Source organism: Rhinoderma darwinii, chromosome 1 (genome assembly GCF_050947455.1).
Source record: "Rhinoderma darwinii isolate aRhiDar2 chromosome 1, aRhiDar2.hap1, whole genome shotgun sequence".
Classification (NCBI taxonomy): domain Eukaryota; kingdom Metazoa; phylum Chordata; class Amphibia; order Anura; family Rhinodermatidae; genus Rhinoderma; species Rhinoderma darwinii.
Window position 1 is genome coordinate 75,118,211 of NC_134687.1, and position 22,016 is coordinate 75,140,226.

Sequence of the window (22,016 nt, forward strand, 5' to 3'; positions counted from 1 at the left end):
TTCAGAATACTTTCACAAATGTTTAACATTCTAACATGTCCATCTCTAGCAGTAAATAAATACAAGCCAAGCATTTTTTTCAGTTTTTATATTTTTTCCTTTTTATAGTGTACAAATGACAAAACAAACCAAAGCCAAGTATCTTACAGCAACATATGGACATCTGAGAATTTGTACAACTTATTTTCCTTGATTAAAATAAACGGTGCATCCCATTGCCAGCAGTGGTTATGCACCCAGAAAAGAGGAAAAATAAAAAGTATGAAACAACTGGAGCAAAAATGTTATTAAAGTATTACAAGTTGGGAAACTTCTCTAAACAGATTCTTTCCACCCACATCTGGTTAGTGCTGGCTATTCTATAAACCTGTTAATAGTGAGATTAGAGAACTAAAAACAAAAAAAAAAAAAAAACTAGGTCATGAAAATATAAAACGGTGATCTTGACAAATGTAGCACATACAAATATATCTCCGTGAAAACGTAAGAAATCCAATGAGGACATAAGAGGAATCTCGGATAAAAGGTTTTTGCTTTTTTGTGGTAATAAAACGGTCACGTTGAATACAGCGGTGGTAACCACCATTCACCTATTTTAAATAAAACATCTGATATACATCAGATCACCGATTTATAACTAGTGTTAGAATATAATGATGTTAAGACAACATATAAAGAGGTAAAAAGTCATACTATTCCAGATGAATTAAAAGGCTAATTTATTATGTGTACGGAGTTTATTACGTGACAATAAGAATGTTCCTGGATTCGCCACAGTAAACCAAAAGGATATATTGTCATTTAAGTTTACATGTGAGCTGCAACCAACTAGTGGGCAACATTGGTATTACTTGATGGACATATGTCTTTTTTCAACCGTACTATGTAACATGGGAAGAGGAGATGAGGAATGGTAATTCAGGATACAAATATCAAAACCATAAGTGGGAGAGTTTCCTAATCCAGAATGAAGACCAGAGTATAACAAATCAGAACTGCATGGTCCGGAGCTTCAGCACTATGGATCATGCACATTTTAGATCAGTCTAAAACAGATCAGAACCTTTCTTTCCAGGACATCCTTATCAGAGCCAGCTGACAGGACCAACATCTTGGGCAGACAATGATTCCTAATGGTGCAGTTAAATCTTGGTCCCCAAAAGAGTGACACGGGAAGTGTAAAGAGAAAAAAATAAAAAATAAAAAAAATCACGAACATTTGAACTAGAAGTTCCATATAGGAACAAAAAAAAAAGCAATTGTGAATGTCATCCATGGGAAATGAAGTCTATATTACGTAAGAAGATGGTCACTGACTTTTTATTGGTGAAGCTCTGCGGCAAATACATATTAACCTTCGTGAATTAGTGTTTCTAAAAATAAAAAAAAAAATGTTTTTTCAGAACCTTTGCGGTGTCACCACTGGGAAAGCACCAAGCAAGGCACCATTGGAAATACAGGTTAAGTTGAATAAGTCCTTGTGGGAAGAAAAACAAAACCAGAAATAAGGGGGGGGGGGGGGACAAGCTAATCTGGTCGAAAAATTGGTGTCTTTGGTAAAAATTCTATCAAGATTACCTGTGAAATGAAAAAAAACACAATCAATTTTCTGCCTCATCCATCATATCAGCAATACGAAGAAATTGACATTTATTGGACACTTAAAAGCTAAAGAACATTGAATTTCATGGAAAAAGGCAAATAAAGAGGTCAAATCAAGCAAACAAAAGTAAACTATTGAGCTGCGAGTCTTAGATGATGTTACCCAGCGGGTGTTTTAGAGTAATAAACAACTACACTGCAAGCTATGACAAGAGGCATACAAACATATGGTCGAGGGGTCACTAAATCTGGTAAAGTAAGCGCCGGCTAATTATTAACCGATGATCCCGGTAATGCCGTTCATCACATCTGAAACACAAAACAAAAGGGCAATTCCTTTGATCGCACCTTTACAATGGACGTACGCCATCCTGCTAATCATGGCCTCTTACAACTAATTAATGGCCTAGTGTCAAGGCTCCATTGTAGATTTCCCTTATGAATATGGATTCACTTTGGAGGTTAATTAATTATAACATGGAATGCAAGGGTTAATCTAACGCAACAGAGCCCAGTGCCGCTCGATAAATACACAAGGGTTCAGCAGGTGAAAGCAAGAAACTATTTTTAAAAATGATCAAATGATTTCTAAACCAACACATAGGAAATCGAATTACGCAGTTTTATTTTAACCCTTAATGACCAAGCATTTTTTTTTCCTTTTTCCATCGTCCCAGTCAAAAAGCCATCACTTATTCTTCCATCGACGTAGCTGTATGAGGACTTGTTTTATGCGGAGGAGTTGTATTATTCAATGGCAGCATTTTGGCATACGTCATTTTCCACCATTGTTCTATGCATTTTAAATTCACACCAGTCACCACGTGGCGTAAGTAACAGGTTACCTTTATTCTAAGAGTCTGCGCGATTACAGCGATACCAGATATGTATACGTTTTTTACGTTTTACTACTTTTGCACAATAAAAACACTTAATAAATGTATTTTTGCATCCCAAGAGCCATAACTTTTTTTTTCCCCATCGATGTCGCCATGAGGGCTTATTTTTTACAGGACGAGGTGTAGTTTTCATTTGTACCATTTTGCGGTACACGGGACTTATTGATTAACTATTAAATATCTTTTTTTTTTGGGAGGGGAGGGAAAAAAAAAAATATAAATTTTACCATATGTGTTTTTTTACAGCGTTCACCTTGCGGTTTAAATAACGTGTTCACTTTATTGTTCAGGTCATTACAATCACGGCGATACCATATGTGTATTTTTTTTTACACTTTTGACTGTACACTATATTTTTTACTTGACATTAATTCCTTATATTTTCAGTCCCGCCATGGGATTTTTATATGCGATCTTTTGATCTCTTATACAATCCTGTGGTTTACTCCGTATATCAAAGCATTATTGCCTGTCAATGTAAAACTGACAGGCAATCATTAGGCCATGCCAACAGTGGCAGTCTAGCCTAAGGCCCAGCCTTAGTGACCGCTGTGAATAGGTGTATTGGTGGTCACTAACAGGTTAAATAGGGGGGGGGGGGACCATGGTATATAATCTAGGCAGAATAATCAGACACTACAGAAAATATAAAACGTATATTATTTTAATATAATTAATATTTTATGTAGTGACCGCCAAAACGCCTTTTCACGACAGACACTAACGGGCTTTATTCTGATGCACACACCTCTTCACGGCGCTGCATCAGAACAATTCTGCACCGCTGGGAGCAGTTAAAACTCCCTGCTCCCAGCTACCTTCAGTAGCTGAGAACTTGAAGCAGCGCTGCTCAGGCGGGTGGATCAAAATCAGCCCGTTTAACCCCTTAGATGCGGCACTCAATAGCAAGTACCGCAAGTAAGTGGTTTTGGAGGGGATTGGGCTTCCCCTCTCACCCCACCGGCACCCTGCTATGCGATCGTGGGGTGTCTGTGCTTCAAAAAACAGCCTTAGAAAGGCCCCCAGGTCTGCCTCTAGTTAAATGCCTGCTAGGCAATGCCGGATGCATGGCCTAGCAGATGCCTGTCAGTTTTACACTGACAGACAATAATACACTGCAATACAGAAGTATTGCAGAGTAATATAAAAGTGATCGCATAGTGAAGTCCCATAGTGGGACTAATAAAAAGTTTAAATCAAGTTAAATAAATAAAAACCCAAAAGAAAAAAAATGTAAAAATTAAAAACTCACTTTTCCCCCTTAAACTAAATTTTAAAAAAAGTTACACATATTTGGTATTGCCGTGTCCGTATCAACCTCAACTATAAAACAATTATGTTATTTAATCCGCTCGGTAAACGCCGTAAAAAATCAAACAAATGCTAGAATTGCTTTTTTCTGTTCTGTTCTTGCCTTAAAAAAAAATTTGCTCAAAAAGGGATCAAAAAGTCGCATGTACTACAAAATGGTACCAATAAAAACTACAAGTCGTCCCGCAAAAAAACCCTCATACAGCGGCAACAGCCGACAAATAAAAAAAAAAAAAGTTATGGCTCTTCAAATATAGAGACACAAAAACAAATTAATTTTGGAAAAAAAGTTTTTACTGTGTAAAAGTAGTAAAAACATAAGTAAACTATAAATTTGGTATCGTCGCAAAAGTTGTTTTTTTTTTTAGATTCCCACAAAAAAAGTTAATAAAAGATAATAAATTCTATGTACACCAAAAAGGTGCTATTAAAAAATACAACTTGTCCCACTAAAAAACAAGACCTTATCCTAGGTCGACACAAAAATAAAAAAGTTGTAGCTCTTTGAATGAGACGATGGAAAAACTTAAAAAATAGCTTGTCATGAAGGTTTAAAATAGGCTGGTCCAAGGGGTTAAAGGGGTTGTCCAGCTTCATAAAATTAATGTACAATTTGTGAAAATATACTTTCTGTAGGATTTTCAAGATCTCTGCTTGTTGTTCTTCAGTACATTATTAATTCTAGGGGATACAATTCTGTCCATGGTCAAGTGACGGACACGCAGGTGCACGGCTTGTCACAGTAAGGCCTCTTGCACACAGGACGGAAATCCTGCGGAATTTCCGTGCAGCAATTCCACAGAGTGAATTACATTTGAACAGATCTCCCCTTCCACGTTGCAGGAAAAAAAAAAAAAAAACATGTGCAGAAATGCAGAAAAACACGTGCACGTGCAGAAATGGACCTAACAGAGCGGATTCTCAATCTGCGGCATGTCAATTTATCTTGCGCAACCACTACATAAAATTCTGGAGTGCAGTTCCGCAGAATTGCTGCGCCATGTGCATAAGGCCCTATAGAATGTGTATTAGAGCGGCGTCTTCCAATAACCCCAGCCCTTGTGTGCACATCACACGACCATGGATACAATCTTAGCCACTGGAAGTAAACGATGAATGTTCCCACTGAATAACAGCAAGCAGATATCTTGAAAACTGTAAAGAAAAAATACTGAAAGTATAATGAAAATGATAGAAAAGTAAATTAAAATACACTTTGTATTGTCTCTCAATAATAGCAGATTCATTCATAATCTGAAAAAGTCCTTTTTGTATATTTTATAAATAATCCTTAATGATTCTTTTGATACATAGACTCCTATATACACATAGAAACTTAAACAGAATGGCTATTCTTTTAACGCTATCAAAATAAATGGTTTTAAGCAACAAAAATGGCAGCAATGGTTACACACATAATAAACACCGGCCAGCGCAAAGACAAAAGAGAAAATATTTTGTTTCAGAAAATAACCATTAAAAAGGGAGAAGAAAGTCTTTATGCCTCTGATGAATTGTCCTATGAGACTGGCTATTTAGTAGAATGCTAATCCAGCTTCAGACTTGCTGTGCGCCCAAAGATGCGCTTATCTTTCTTACAGAATCGGAAATTTCACACCCCATCAATGCCCGCCTGAGCGACTTTATTTTAGCAATTAATTTATTATTTTTTCTCAACAGCGCCGTGAAGACTTGTCTCCGTGCCCTTCATAACTTTATAAATCAGCCCCACGCATGACTCTGCAATTGTGGACCGTAGAAAATCCTTCCGCTCGGCTGATTAAGCTCCTGACACCTTTGCTGATTAATAATCATGAAAAGAATAAGATCAGAGGCAAAATAAATGATCATTTAATAGAGACTCACAAAACGGCCCTTTAACTTACATATTCCATCATGTTATTGGTTTCACATTTCCTTTTGCTCAGTCTCCAGTGCAAGCACAGCTGGAAGAGAGGGATAGTAAAAGAAGAAAAATGAGCTCCGTTGGACTGCGGCGCACACATTAGCCCATTTATCCACCTTTCATATTTTTCGCCTAACAAAAGCATCTGTTTCCATACTGTGCAATTCAAACCTCCACACTGCGAAGCTGCTCCCTGCGGTACCCACCTTGTGGTATAACCTATTGTTTTCCCATTCCAATAACTTCTCAATCGATCTTCGTGTCTGGAAGACAAATGAGGGACAATTTTACCCTTGAGTAGCTTAAAAGAGACAAAGGGAAAAAAAACACATCCATGTTGCAGCTGTTTATTGCATGAGACAATTCAAGCTATGGGACAGTGACTGGGTCTGGGGTGGTCTATAATGCCATCAAAGGGAGGCTGTTAAACAGTAACTCAAACCGTCATAGATAGTTACAGGGGGAGCAAAGGATTCTCTCTAAACAACTTAATGTGCCCCTAATTGTTTACATATTGACATTTGGGGTAACCGTATAATACAGCTGCATCACCGTATTCAATGGTCTCGAAATATAAACTAATACACAACTTCTTGGAAGATCCGGTTTATTGCAAATATGTTGTTTTTAGCTCAAGCAGAATGAATAACTACCAAACAATTATTGGATCTGTTCACATTGGTGGTTTCCCCCAATTGCTTTGGGGTAGCAGTAGCAGTTTTGAGTCTGCAGCGCTATTATCATCAAAAATATCGGAAACCTGGCGGACCCCCGATAGAAGTTATTGGAGTCTACCAGAATTCATTGGGATCGGTTTGAAAATGGATCCTTCATTGCGGTGATGGCTCTGGTAAGAATGTACGCCATGACACTAGTGGGAACGGGATCGAAAAATGGAATGCGGCTGCCATAGGAGTGGTGCAGAAATGAAAATTCAACCATTACTATTTAGATGCATTCTTTAAAAGCAGTGAAAAAAACATAAGACATGAACTCCTAGCAGTAAACTATGCCGGATAATGCTAGATCTGTAAAAAGATGTCACATTGGCTAGAACACATGATTCTGAGCGCACTATTCAATTGCCTTCCACTTACTGGTCACATTCTTGTGTTCAAAAGACTGTTGCAAATTTGATCTGCTCGGTTGGAGTTTTTCGGCTCATCGTTATAATCTGAAGATTACGGGACAATCAGCCCATTTTGATGCCAATTAGACCTTATATATTATATACATGGTCATCCAAAACTTACAGGAGACCAACAGCCAAAACAAATAGAAGTCGACATCAGATTCCTTCATCTATTGTCATTCTTGCCTGTCATTTGTCCTGGAAAATCTTGTCTGCAGGCAAATGTTTGTGCTTTAGTGATTGAGCACTTCAATTCCTTCCATATAGTAAACGTGTAGTGGATTAAAATAAAATTGAACTTTAAATAGATATATAATAAAATATTAGTGGCACTCAATATAGATTATGATTGATATTCAATCACTATAGCCTCAATGTCCTGCATGTCAGACTCCCTGCGTTAGGATGTGACGGTAAGCAGATTTACTAAGGTACAGTAAAGTGTAAAGAAGCCCTGGGAGGTAACTGTAGCCCTACCACTATGCAGACTGGTACACTGTAACGACATACAGTTTCCTACAGTTTCAGCTAGTCTAGATTTTTTACACATTACAATTCTAAATAAGTATTCTCTCTCTCGCACTCAAGATATATTGTGACCGATATTGAATTCCTAACCGCTGAAGTTTTTTGGCCTATCACACTGTAGGGTAAGTGAAGGTAGGAAGATTGCTAGGGTACAGCAAAGTGAGCATCAAACCCTGGGAGGAAACCACATCCCTTCCACTATATAGACTCCATGATACACTGTTAAAATTGTATGCACAATGTAGCAAAGTTAGTAAGCATTCATTCTCTACGCGTTTCCCCTTCCTTTATTATGAGAGGGATCATCAGGAGATTTCAATGCAACAGAATACTTAAAGCAGCGAAAACTGCTATTCGACTGCTGGATGGATAAGCAGTTAAAACTGCTGAGCTAGAGCCCTGGTGGTGGACTCCAGCTATGCGTGCGGCGGCGAGAACGCCAGCTATTTGAAGACTAGACCCCACCCTCCCCCGTCATCATGTCTCGGATAGGCCTGACGAACGTATGAGCGTGTTTGATGGTGATGTGGCGGGGAAGGTGCGCCTGTAACTATAGCAGCAAAATGCTGCTTTGCTGGAGACATCAAACCAAAACAAATAGTGTGGGCTGTGAAATGCATTTCACTAGAAGAACCTTAGTGCAGGGGGTCTGGGATAGAGTAGGTAAGGAGGCATAAGACATGCCTATATCTTCTCCCGTCGCAGAACCACTCTGCAACGAACAACCTAGAACGATGCCGGCACCGAAAGCGATTTATATAAAGGTGACGCGTGTCACAAGCTAGTATAAACAAAGCGGAGTAACTAATGCTTTACTAACGACCAGTCAATCCGGCTATTAAAATGTGTCGTAAACATTTACAGGACCAATGAGAGAAAAGCAAGGACAGGAAGGAGGTAACTATAGTACAAGGTACTTAGAGAGTAGAAGGGTTTCCTTCCTACTCAATAAAAGGAGCAAAATAAATGGAATTATTAAAGGGCTTATCCGGGGACTGACGCTCTGCAAGGGACTCCAGCCCTGCTCCCGACATCACCGTCCATATATGGTCAGTGACTTCAGGGGTTTCCTATCGCAGGAGTTCCCGAGCAGAGCATCAGCTGATGCTCTGCCTGGGGACTCCAGCACTTCTCCCGACATCAATGTCCATATATGGACAGTGACCGAAACGTTGGCAGCAGTTCCCAGGCAGAGCATCAGCTGATGCGCTACTCAAAAACTCCGGCGATAGGGAACCCCTGAATTTACTGACCAAATATGGACGTTGGGAGAAGTAATGGAGTCCCGAGCAAAGTCATAGCTGATGCTCTGCTCGGGGACTCCAGCAATAGGCAATGTGACAGCCCATTGCGTTCATGTTCTTGATAACGCGCATTATGATTATTAGAAAAGCTCCAGGACTTCTGGGAACAATTTACTGGGCTTGAAAACGCATGATTTAGTACTGAATTTTAAATTAAAAGTACATTAGTTAGTTACTTTTTCTCACATAAAAATATTATTGCAATGCAATTTTTGGTCCCCGGATAACCCCTTTAACCCGTTAGTGACCGCCCCATAGTGTTTTTACGGTGGCCACTAATGGGCTTTATTCCAATGCAATAGCCTTTATACGGCGCTGCATCGGAATAAGTAAACATAGCAGGGAGCTGTCAAATCTCCCTGCTCTCAGAGGTAGCTGAGGGCTGGGGGCATCTCTGCTCAAACTTGCGAGATCGATATTAGTATCGATCTCACCCGTTTAACCACTCTCATCCTACTGACACACGGCGATAAGATCACCGAGTGTGTGTCTACGATGGCAGCCGGGGGCCTAATAAAGGCCCCCAGGTCTGCCTGTAGTAAATGCCTGCTAGATCATGCCTCTGGCCTCTTTTACACGGACAGGCATAATAGACTGCAACACAGAAGTATTGCAGTGTATTATAAATGAGATTGGATAATCGCAAAGTGAAGTCCCCTAGTGGGACTAGTAAAAAACAGTTTAATAAAAAGGGGAAAAAAAAGAAAAAAAAATTAAAACTCACTTTTCCTACCTTACAAACTGCTTTATTATTAAAAATATAATACAATATAAAGTAAAAAAGTTAGACATTTGGTATCGCCGCATCCGTAATGACCTCAACTATAAACTTATTACATCATTTAACCCGCACGGTGAACGTCGTAAAAAAATAAAAAACCATGAAAAAATGTCTGTTTTCTTTGAATCCAGCCTAAAAAAAAAAAAATATGTGATAAAAAGTGATCAAAAAGTCGCATCTACCCCAAAATGGTACCGATAAAAACTACAAGCCGTCCCACAAAAAAAAACAACACTCATACAACTGCATCGGCGAAAAAATAAAAAAAGTTATGGCTCTTCAAATATGGAGACGCAAAAAAAAAAATTTTTGAAAAAAAAAAGTGTTTTCACTGTGTAAAAGTAGCAAAATATACAAAAACTATACACATTTGGTCTTGATGCAATCGCAACAACCCACTGAATAAAGTTAGTGTTCTTTATACCACACGGTAAACGGCGTAAATTTAGGACGCAAAAAGTGTGGCGAAATTGCAGGTTTTCTTCTATTCCACCCCCAAAAAAAGTTAATAGTTAATAAATTATATGTACCCCAAAATGGTGCTATTAAAAATTACAACTTGTCCCGCAAAAAACAAGACCTTATACAGCTATATCGACGCAAAAATGAAAAAAAAATTATAGCTCTTGGAATGAGACGATGGAAAAACGTAAAAAAATGGCTAGGTCATTAAGGTCCAAAATAGGCTGGTCATGAAGGGGTTAAGGCTTGACACTTGTGCTTGAATGTCCATTGGGGTTCCTGCGCAACCGGTGGCTATCCAAGTTGCCACCCCCCCCCCCCTCAACGAGGGACGCATCTTCTCTATGCCTTGAAATTTCAGGCAACTCTAATCACCCCCATGACATTGTGACTGAAGCGATAGTGATTGAATATCAATCTATACCGAGTGCCACTACTATTTCGTTATATATCTATTAAAAGTTCATTTTTATTTTAATCTACTACTCATTCGGGGATAGTGTAATTTCCAAGTGGATATTTGATACCATTTCTCGGTGATACATATAGTAAATGTGAGTTAACCCCTTCCAGCCCACAAGGAAAATTAACTTTATAGGGGATTGGTCATTGTGCTGCAGCTCGTTAATTTATGTGCTAACTTTGATAGCACGTTTACTAAATTATATTTTAAGGTAGGTTTTACTATTATAGAGAAAGAAAACATTAAATAATTCCAGGTGAACCAATTCTTTTTTAAGTATCTAGGTCTAATAGACCTCAGTTGTCCGCTACAGGATAATGAACACTTCCTTTTTGTTCAGTACAATTGTTGATACACTAAGGCTGGATTCACACGAGCATGTTCGGTCCGTAAAGGACTGAACGTATTTTGGCCGCAAGTCCCGGACCGAACACACTGCACACTAGCATCATAGTTATATACGACGCAAGGAGTCCCTGCCTCTCCGGGGAACTACTGTCCCGTACTAAAAATATGATTACAGTATGGGACAGTTGTCCCACAGCGAGGTAGGGACTCCTAGCATCGTACATAACTATGATGCTAGGAGCCCGGCTCCCTGCAGTGTGTTCGGTCCAGGACTTGCGGCCGAAATACGTTCTGTCCATTACGGACCGAACATGCTCGTGTGAATCCAGCCTAACACGAAGTGTATCTATTTTTTTGTGATTTGACACTTTATATATAAATACTGACACAATCACATGGTGTATCAATTATATATCCCTATATTGACGCGATAAAGATAGTAATCAATATGTTTGCATTATTCATGAAGCCTCATTACCGAGCTATCGAGCTAGTATTCGGTGATTAACCCCATGTACACGAGACCAATTCGTTTTTTCATTTTCGTTTTTTCCTCCGCGCCTACCAAAAGCCATAACCTCTTTTTCGTCGACACAGCCGTAGGAGGCTTGATTTTTGAGGGACAAGTTCTAGTTTGTCATGGCACCATTTATTGTACCGTATAATGTACTGGGAAGCTGAAAATTATTTGAAGGGTGAAATGGTTGAAAATGGGTGAAAAAAACAGCGATTATGCAATTTCTTTTTTTGGGGGTTGGGGATTTGTTTTTACAGCATCCATTAGGCAGTAAAAACTACATGGTGATATGATTACGGCAATACGAAATTCATGTTTTACCACTTTTTATTTAAAAAAAATATATCGCCATCATCTAAGAGCCATAACTTTTTTAAATCTTCGGTCAATTTAGCGATGTGAGGGCTTAATTTTTGTGAGGCGTGCTGTAGTTTTCTAGTTTTAACTGATAACATTTTGGGGTATATGCGACTTTTTGATCACTTTTTATTTCATTTTTTAGAGAGCTAAGTTGACCAAAAAAACAGCAATTTGCGTATTTTATAATTTATTTATTTTTTTGCAGCGTTCACCAAGCGGGTTAAACACCGCTATATTGTGAAAGTTCTGACTTTTACGGACCCGGCAATACCGGTTATGTTAACTTTTATTTTTTTAACATTACTTTACTCAAAGGTTTCAAGAAAAAAAAAAAAAAAAAGTATTAACTGTTTTTTTTACTAGTCCCCCTAGGAGACTTGAACCAGCGATTGTTGGATCACTTGCATGATATACTGCAATACTAATGTATTGCAGTATATCGTGATACTGACAGTCTCCTTTGAAGTTCTGCCAGAGGCAGAGCTTCAAAGTACTAGGCCCCCAGGCTGCCACAACAGGGACATGAGGCTAATAGCGTAGTATAGTTGCGGTTTGTACATTTTAAAACCAACTTTTGATGTCATAGGAGCTGCACTACGATGTCCACCAGTGTTTTTCGTACCCTAACTTAGCCGATTGGTTCTCCAAGATCCCGGGGTTATATTATCTAGTCATGCGTGTGAACTTAAAGGGGTTTTCCCATGAGACATTTATGACATGTACACAGGATATGTCAAATGGATGCGGGTCGCACCTCAGGTACCCGCATCTATCTCTAGAACGGTGGTCCTAAACCCCGTTCTAGCTTGGTTTGATCTCGCTGACTCCCGATCACTTCCTGCTTATATGGTCGGGAGTGCCGAAAACAGCATAGCTCGCTGAGCTACGCTGTTTCCATAACTCCCATAGTAGTGAATGGCAGTTATGGAAGCCGCATAGCACGCGAGCTATGCTATTTACGTAACTCGTGACCATAAAACCTTTTTCATGGTCGGAATTCACCTCATTCAGCTGCAACATAAAGTGGTTGAACGGTGTTTCAGGGGCACTATTCTGGAGATAGGTGCGGGTCCCAGAGGTGGGAAACACATCTAAATGTGTCTCATGGGAAAACCGCTTTAAGTGTTTGAATATGACTCTTGAATTCACTGGGCATGTGCCCGATCAGAGACTCCCTGTCATGCTATATTTGTCATATCGCCTGCGCGTGGACTTCGATAAAACTGGATGCATCCTGAGACCATCGCTGGGCACGCTCCTGGACTTAGACTCCTTTTCCAATGTTAATGACTGCACACTTACTCCTGGACTTCATGGTAGATCTCTATTTCTTATCGGACTTTAGGGAGCCGATGTTCTTAGTGACCCGGACACCTCCCCTCTCGGGTACTTAGATTTACTTAGACCACAATACTGCTATAATTAATATACTTATGTTGTGAGGTTCTTAGCACTCATTTTGAACAAATTGGGCGAGCCCACCTGCCATGACAAAACGACCTAATACAGGTGGTCCCTACACTAAACATTATGCCTGTACAATGAGAGACTCACCTCTATCTCATAAGTATAGTAAATATAGCAGTAATACAATTTAGAAAAAAAACATTCAACGTTTGCATATATCTTTGTGCCTGCAGAGGGCTGCTGTAATTTTGTGTTTGTTTAACCCTTTAATGACCAAGGGTCATTGACGCCCCTGTGTCCAGGTCAAATTTTCCACATCTGATATGCACTTCTTTAAATTATATCTGTGGAACTGCTTTGAATATGACGACTATTTTTACAAGACTTGAGGCTTTCATTTTCCAGATTAGTTTAATTAATTTGACATGTTTTTTTTATTCGCAGACAAATCATAAAAAACGTGGAACACTTTTTTGTAATTTTTTTTTTTTTTTTAGAGTGCGGAGAGTCAAGAGGGCTATAAAGGATATATTCACAGAATGTGAAAAAAAGGGCAGGTAACAACGAATCAACTGCCAGTTTTTCATGGCTGTTTTGCAGTGTGTCTCAAAATTTGTGGCACACACCCTGTATATAGCACCGCCCTCTAGACAGCACCATAGCCACTGTACATAGTGCCACTACTTGCAGATAGCACCCCCATATAGATAGCAACATCCCCCCTGCAGACAGCGCCACTTCCCCTGTAGATAGCAGCACCCCAGCCTCTCCCTGTAAATGGCAACCGCTTCCTGTACATCGCACCACTACCCTCTTGTTCGGGGATTCTGCTCCTAGAGAGAGCCCCTGATGTGAGTTCAGGGGTTAAATCTAAAAGCGGAATTCTCTGCCTGAGCGTCGGCAGCAGTGTGGCCAGGGAGTCCTCTCCAGGAGTAGCCCTTGACGTGACTGTCCATATATGGAAAGTGACGCCAGGGGCTATTCCTCCAGTAGCGGAATCCCCGGTCAGTGTCGGCCGGGGGTTCCGCTCCTAGAGAGAGCCCGACTGTGGATAGTGACGACAGGGGCGCTCTCTAGAAGCGGAATCCCAGGCACAGCGATCGGACACCGGAGATTCCGCTACTAGTGGGAGTTTAGGTGGCACTATTTACAGCGGGGATGTTGAGACGTCGGGGGCTCCCTCTAGGAGGGGAATCCACAGCCACAATGCTGGTCGGGGAACCGCACCTAGTGGGAGCTTAGGTGGCGCTATCCACAGGGGTTTTGCGGGGGTTGTGTATGGCGCCGTCTACAGTGGGGGGTGTATTCCAGGGCTCTTAAAGCCCTGGCAGACATGAGTGCAGCACTGTTCCCATTGAAGCAGCACTGCACTCATTAACCCCGTTACAGGCTGCCAATGTTTATATACGTGACAACTGCACGGGGTATCAGTAGTTGGAAGATATATAGCCATGTGGGAGTGGTGAAGGAGTTATAGTTGCATAGTTAGTACGTTTGAAAAAAGACACATGTCCATCAAGTTCAACCAAGAGATGGGAAAAGGGAAGGGATACATTTCTACACATTGACATAGGAGCTAATATTTTTTTGTTCTAGGAAATTATCTAAGCCTTTTTTTTAAAGCCATCTACTGTCCCTGCTGTGACGGCTCCTGCGGTGACTATTCTATAGATTCACAGCTCTCCCAGTAAAGAAGGCTTGTCACCTCTGCAGGTTGAACCTTTTTTTCTCTAGGCGGAGGGAGTGCCCCCTTGTTTTTTTGAGGGGTTTTTACATGTAACAGGATTTCACCATATTTTTTGTATGTGCCATTCATATATTTATATAAGTTAATCATGTCCCCCCCCCCCCCCCTTAGTCATCTCTTTTCTAGGCTAAATAGGTTTTATTGATTTAATCTTTCCTCATAACTTAAATTCTTGATGCCCCTTATTAGCTTCGTTGATCTTCTTTGTATTTTTTCCAACTCCAGGGCATCCTTTCTATGAACTGGAGCCCAGAACTCTACTGCATATTCTAGATGATGGGTTAAATTTTCAGCAACAGCAGATGTGCACCTGCACATTTTTCACTTTGTTAGGAGGTGCCAACTAACCTAGTTTTTTTGCACTGTTCTCCCCTTTGCTGACACGCACACCGATACTGCCTGTGTGTGAGATCTCACCCACCTCCCACTGCAGAGTCTGCAGTGGGTTCTCTCCTACAGTGAGGCTACCTGTATGATCTTTCTCCACCTCCAGACTGTGGGTGCTCCCCACCCTCTCTGATACTGTCTTCCCTGCTCTGTACAACCTCCTCCTCTCCCTGCTGGTATGAGACACATAGAAGAGAGGGGGGGGGGGGGGAGAAGACCGAGAAGTGATCCTTGAACCAGCAGTAAAGGAGTTGCAGAGTACAGCAGCAAAATATTAGGAAATGTTCAATGAAGGCAATTAAGAAGGTTCCTTAGTTTTGAATTTGAGAAACCCAAACACACATACTAAATTCGGAAAGGATTACAGGTTGCTGCATTTCTGTCACCGGATTTTACCATAAAATGTATGTATTATTCATACTCTGGAGCCAATACAATATATATTTTTTTTCTTTATGGTCCGGGGGAAGAGCCCACATAAAAATAGAGAAGCAAATTTTTAAAAAAAAATTAAAAAATAAAAATACAGTAGATGTCAGTGCCAGAGACGCAATGGGGGAGATTTACTAAGACTGTCGTTTCATACAACAGGCTTAATATACAGATCGCTTCAGGTGCAACTTGTGCGTCTGAGAGCCAAATCTGCGAAAGCTAAGAGCTGGCACAGATTTGCGCAATAATTGAAACACATTCTGGTGTCAATTATATTAAATGTGTCAGGCTGCTGGTGCCCCCAGCTTTTTTTTGTTAAGGCTCAGCCACCTTTTAAAAAAAAATAAAAAATGGTCAAAATTTTTGCCTGTAACCCAATGATAACACTTAGGCCCCATGCACACGAACGTAAAAACGCCCGTAATTACGGGCCAATAGACTTCTATTGGCCACGGGTACCTCCCCGTATGCTTACGGGAAGGTGCACGTGCCGTTGAAAAATATAGAACATGTACTATTTTAGGCCGTAATTACGGCACGGGCAGGCCCATAGAAGTCTATGGGGCTCGCGTAATTACGGGTGACTACGTGTGTGCACCCGTAATTACGGGAGCGTTTCTAGGCGACAGTAACTCTTTCAGCACACTGGACGACTTCCGTTCACAATATAAAATTAACGTGTAAAAAAAAAATAGAAGTTCATACTTACCCAGAACTCCCTGCTTCTTCCTCCAGTCCGGCCTCCCGGTATGACGTTTCAGCGCAGGTGATTGCTGCAGCCAATCACGGGCTGCAGCGGTCACATGGACTGCCGCGTCATCCAGGGAGGTCGGGCTGGATGTCAAGAGAGGGACGAGTCACCAAGGCAACGGCCGGGTAAATATGAATTTCTTTTAGTTTTACTGCGGAAAGGGCTCTCCCTTCTCTCCATCCTGCACTGATAGAGGGGCTGCCGATTAGTGCAGTGCAATTTTGCAACGAAAACGTGCCCGTAAATACGGGTGGAATACTGGTCGAATACGTGTGACCAAGGACCCGTATTTACGGACAGGAAAAAATATGTTTGTGTGCATTGGGCCTTACTGTTCTTCTGGTAAAGTGTTAGCATGCGGTCACTGTATGGATTCAAACCACCGTCCACATCCTAATCATTTGTATAGTGGAAGTAAGAAGTCTACACGTGTCATAAATGGTGACTTGGAGCCAAACACGTCTTAGACAGATTGAGAAAACTTTCGTTCAGTCCCCTAATCACAAATTCTAAATTTTATCATTCAAACAATTAAAATCTACTGACTTTTTAGAAAATCTATTTCCATGACAGAGGTATTTTTCAGATGAAGAGGGATTTAAGAAACCAGATCTGTTTCTTTTCCTTTGCTGCGTGAAGTAAATCCGACAATGGTTTGTTTAGATGCAGAAGCATCACAGGAGTCAAAGACCAGGGAGGATAAATCATGACGCCAGGTGTTGAAAGCAGGCAAAAGCTGCAGGTGCAAAGTGACAGCTCAGGCGTGGGCGCAGCTGCAGTGCAGGATGAGAAGGGACGCCCCGCACTGCATCACACCGACTACAGCAACAAACAAATCTCATGATAAGCCGCTTTATTGCCCCAACTCAGAGCGGTCGGCTCACATTTCCAAAATAAACAAGTTAATTTTCATATTCTTGTGCCAGACATGAAGTTCACCAAATAATTACTGTTAGACTGCAATAAAAACAATCAGCGCCAATTACAGCTCAGTTGTACTGAATGAACAGCATTTTTGGGCTCTTGAGAGATAGTTTGTTCGAGTAGAGAGTGAAACCCTAAGAGTTTACTTTGGACAGGAGTGTCGCTTTTTTAAATTTATTACATTCATTATCTGAGCATTTCTGTATAGTGAAACAGTGCCCCAAGCTGGCAAAGATCAGCGGACCCGGCTTGGTTTTTTGTTAAGATAGTCTTTTAGAGGCTGTTCCCCTTTTAAATGAAAATGGGGCTGCAGTTATGGTCACACTTTGTGTTAATTTAGTTGCCAGTCAGCTTCAAATCAAAAGAAAATAAGGCCGTGCAGTGTAATTAACATTCAGTTCAGTCGTTTTGTCCCTTGTCTAGCCCCAAGCTTTGTTCAAATTGCCATCTGAATGCTGAAGGCTGTAGGGAAATCGATTTGATTCTAATCGCACCATGAAAAGAACATGATCTAACTGCTTTCAGCCCTCCGTAAATCTGTACTGGGTCTTTAGCACAATGCAACTTCCAATTTAGAAAGCACTGAATGTCTCGTCAATGACTTTGTAAAGGGGTAAGAGGAGGAGAAGAGAGGAAAAAAAAGAAAGAAGAAAAGTGGGGGTGAAAGAAAAAAAAAAAAAAAAAAAAAAGGAAAAAAAGAACAAGGAGCAGACATAAAAATTCCAATAGTTGTTTAAGCATTACAGTTCATTTGCATCACAGCAAACCCGAAAAGGGCTGACCCCTTAAACTGCCTCTCAAGTCTATGAAGATGTAGCGTTGACAAGCTTATATTGACAGAAGCTCATTGACTCTGAAAGGCTACTCTATCAATGGTGTAAAACGGCAATAGGTTCTACACTGAGCGGGCATCTGCCTGCCCACCCGCTGCTAAATCAATGGCATGGGATTATTATATTCAATTATCTAAATGCTATTTTTGCACTACCTGCTTATAGAGCATTAGGGTTTCTATGTTTTCGCCTTTACATTGTCCCCAACATTTTTGCCAAAAGTTTTAAGGATCTCACATGACGACAAAGATGCCTTGGGAACACTTTAAATGACTCAATGCCTTTATTTCACTTCTTGATGGATTGCAATGGGGGAATCTTAACGGTAGCCTTACAAATGTCTACAGTAATTGTCAAAATTCTGCTCGTGCCTTATTTTCATCCTATTACAATAAATTATTTGTTCCACTAAAAGCCTATAAAATATACACCAATGCCTCTGCGGTCTGCCCACAAGATTGTCAGAAGTATTACTACAAACCCTGCAACGTGTCGAAGACGCTTCACTGGTGCAGAAGTGACGACCAGGCAATCTCCACTGGAAACAATACAAGGAAACATGACTTCATAATTCCGGGCTGGGAGCTGGAGATCAGACCGCAGCGCACATCATTACGCATTTCATTTTTCTCAGCTGTGACAGGTGAAAGTGAAAAGCTCCTGCACGTGCAGCCCCATTAATCTCTGCACTTGACATTTTACTGGTTCCCATCGAAAGGCAGGTGACAGCACACAAAAACATAAAAGGGACACTTGATTGGAGAGTAATATTTTTAGCTCTCAACAATGGCACATTTATATAGTCACAAAGGCAACGGAGAAAAGTGCCACATAAAAGCGTAGTTAAGGCAGAGAATTCACTTAAACGTATGCAAGAGCCAAATGAAATGAAGCAACAGAAAAATGTCCAAATAAAAGTCAGAGGGAAAGAGTAAGAAATTAAAAGTAATAAAAATAAAAAGGTGAAATGTAACATTTAGAGTAATATAATATGGAGACAAAGCATCAGAAAGCCTCCGGGGACATAAAATGGATCAAATTTACAAAATAATATTAGGAAAATTTTCCCAAAATGAAATGTAGTCATACACAGAAAAAAAAAATGATTTCCAGTTCTGACAGCATCTCTATTAGGTTCGAGCCAGGACATCGACTACACCAATACAAAACTTAAACCCTTAGGCCAAGTTCACATGATGGATCTTTCACAGGGATTCTGTGCCAAAGTCTGCGTGAAATCCGCCCACAAACCACCTCACTTTTTTTAAAAGGAAAATCCGAGTGTCAATTTACGATGTCTAATTTTCAGACGCGGATAAGAAATCCATAGCTACACATGGATTAGCCCCACTCAATAAGGCTAATTTGTGTGCGAATCCGTGACATATCAAACTGCAAATTCTAACTGCATATTAAACCAGATTATCTTGCACATCCCAATTTTTTCCACTTGAAAAATTCACCTGGTGAACAGAGAACCAGACAGACACTCCAAAATGCATCATACTACAATCACCACCTCTGACTGAAGGTATGACGTTCTTTAACCCCTTAATTTTTTTTTGTCGCATATCGTACTATATATTCGTGTTAAAAATAGGCCGATACGATTTGCATTTTTTTATTAAAAAACACAAAATAAAGAAACTTTAAATATAACATGGATTTTTTTTTTTAAGTAAAATATTTACAATTTATGTATATACTGTACTAATGTGTTTAGAAATGTATATTTCCATCGTACTTTATGTATTAGAAAAAAAATACTAATATTTTTAATCTAACAGGGCATACAAATTTGATTGAAATTGTGAAAATTTTGAGAATTGTAAAGTACATTTTGTTTTCATGCACCAAGAAAGGTTTGCAGAGGCTCAGAGTTTCCAGAACATAAAGCACAGAAAAACACCCTTATTTCAAAAAAAGAGATACTCCGAGGTTTTCAGATTATTATTTTTTCACAAATGCGTAATGGATAGGACATATTTTTCGTAAACCGTACAAAAAACAGCGCAAATGCACCCCAACATTTATTGCACTGCTTTTACGGTTCTCATGGTGGGGCCCAAAATGACAGGAACCCCTCTATGGTTTTCAGGACTTCATTTTAGCTTGAAAGACTCATATGCCCCACTGCTTGTTTACAAAGGTTTTGAGCTGGCAGAACGATGTAACACCCCCAAAAGTGACCCCATTTTGAAAATTACATTCCCCAAGGGGTGCGAGAATTATTTTTTTGTGTAGGGGATCTTTTCCTAATGGTATTCATCTAGGGGTATAGTGGGAACTATTATTTTCTATTTTGGTTTGTTTCTTGTATTCCATGTGGGCTATAGTGTAATAAAAAGTGAAATGAAAAACAAAAAACAAAAAAAACAATGGATTGGATAATAAAATGGTAAAGAAAATGCATAAAAGGACTAAAAATGTTTTTGTATTTTTTAAAATCAAAATGATACATTTAGGAATGTATGGTACACACTGAAACACTCCCTAAGGCCTCATTTACACGACAGGGTCCGAGTGCCGGCCGGTAAAATCGGCCGGTTTGCATCCGTTCCGGGCCGATTTGAATCCGTTTTTACCGGCCGATTTGAATCCGTTTTTTTCCCTGTCCGTTTAAAAATCGGATGAATTTCATTTAAAATTTGTTGCCACACAACAGTCCTTTGTAGATAATGCCACCCAGCCCCCCTGGTAGGTAATGCCACCCAGCCCACTGCAGGCGATGCCACCCAGCCCCCTGCAGGCGATGCCACCCAGCCCCCTGCAGGCGATGCCACCCAGCCCCCTGCAGGCGATGCCACCCAGCCCCCTGCAGGCGATGCCACCCAGCCCCCTGCAGGCGATGCCACCCAGCCCCCTGCAGGCGATGCCACCCAGCCCCCTGCAGGCGATGCCACCCAGCCCCCTGCAGGCGATGCCACCCAGCCCCCTGCAGGCGATGCCACCCAGCCCCCTGCAGGCGATGCCACACAGCCCCCTGTAGGCGATGCCACCCACCCTGCCCCCTGTAGGTGATGCCACCCACCCTGCCCCCTGTAGGTGATGCCTGCCACCCACCCTGCCCCCTGTAGGCGATGCCACCCACCCTGCCCCCTGTAGGTGATGCCACCCACCCTGCCCCCTGTAGGTGATGCCACCCAGTGTAGTCACTGACTTCTCCTGAAGAGGAATTCCCTGCCACAGGTCGGGGATTTCGCTGCAGAAGTGCGTGACTTCGCTGTGTCCATATATGGACAGTGTAGTCACTCACTTCTCCTGTAGCGGCATCCCCGGCCATAGAGTCGGGGATTCCGCTGCAGAAGTGCGTGACTTCGCTGTGTCCATATATGGACAGTGTAGTCACGCACTTCTCCTGTAGCGGAATCCCCAATCCCCAGCCGGGGATTGGGGATTCCGATTCCTACAGCGAGCAATAAAAGATCCTCCTCCTCACATGCACTCTGCACTGTGAGGAGGAGGAGAGAGAGTGCGCGAGCGACGGTAGACCCGGCCATCACTCGGGACACATTCCGGTGATGGCCGTGTATTACCCGGCCCCATAGACTTCTATGGGAGCCGGGCACCCGGCTGAAAATAGAGCATGTCCTATTTTTTGACGGGCGGTTTTCCCGGCCGTCAAAAAAATCGGTCGTGTGAATAGCCCCATTAGGGGTCTATTATTCCTAATGCAGCCGGGTGCCGGCCGATATATGAACGGCCGGCACCCGGCCGGGAATCCCTGTCGTGTGAATCCCGCCTAATGCAGAGCCCTGGTTTCTGTGGGCAGGTGTCGTATCGGTACCTGGTTTCCCTCTGTATTCCGTTCCTAGAACATACGCGACATCTCTTTTGGGGTCGGTTTTTTTGGTAGTAGGGGGCATTTCGGATGGGAAATGTTGTCCTGGGACAATTCTGCTGGCTTGACTCGATTTTTTTT

The 22,016-nt window shown here is 41.2% G+C and overlaps 1 protein-coding gene across 1 annotated transcript in view; it reads right to left on the reverse strand.

Annotated features, from left to right (window-relative positions):
• Positions 1-388: 388 nt before the first annotated feature.
• The window catches only part of CHIC2 (cysteine rich hydrophobic domain 2), a 47,202-nt gene continuing 25,574 nt past the window's right edge, over positions 389-22,016 (reverse strand). The window contains exons 4-6 of the mRNA XM_075849610.1: positions 5,925-5,981; positions 5,699-5,758; positions 389-1,578 (exon numbers count right to left, since the gene is read on the reverse strand). Of these exons, the coding sequence (XP_075705725.1) occupies positions 1,528-1,578; positions 5,699-5,758; positions 5,925-5,981 (168 nt within the window). The 3' untranslated portion in view covers positions 389-1,527. The remainder of the gene's footprint in view (positions 1,579-5,698; positions 5,759-5,924; positions 5,982-22,016) is intronic.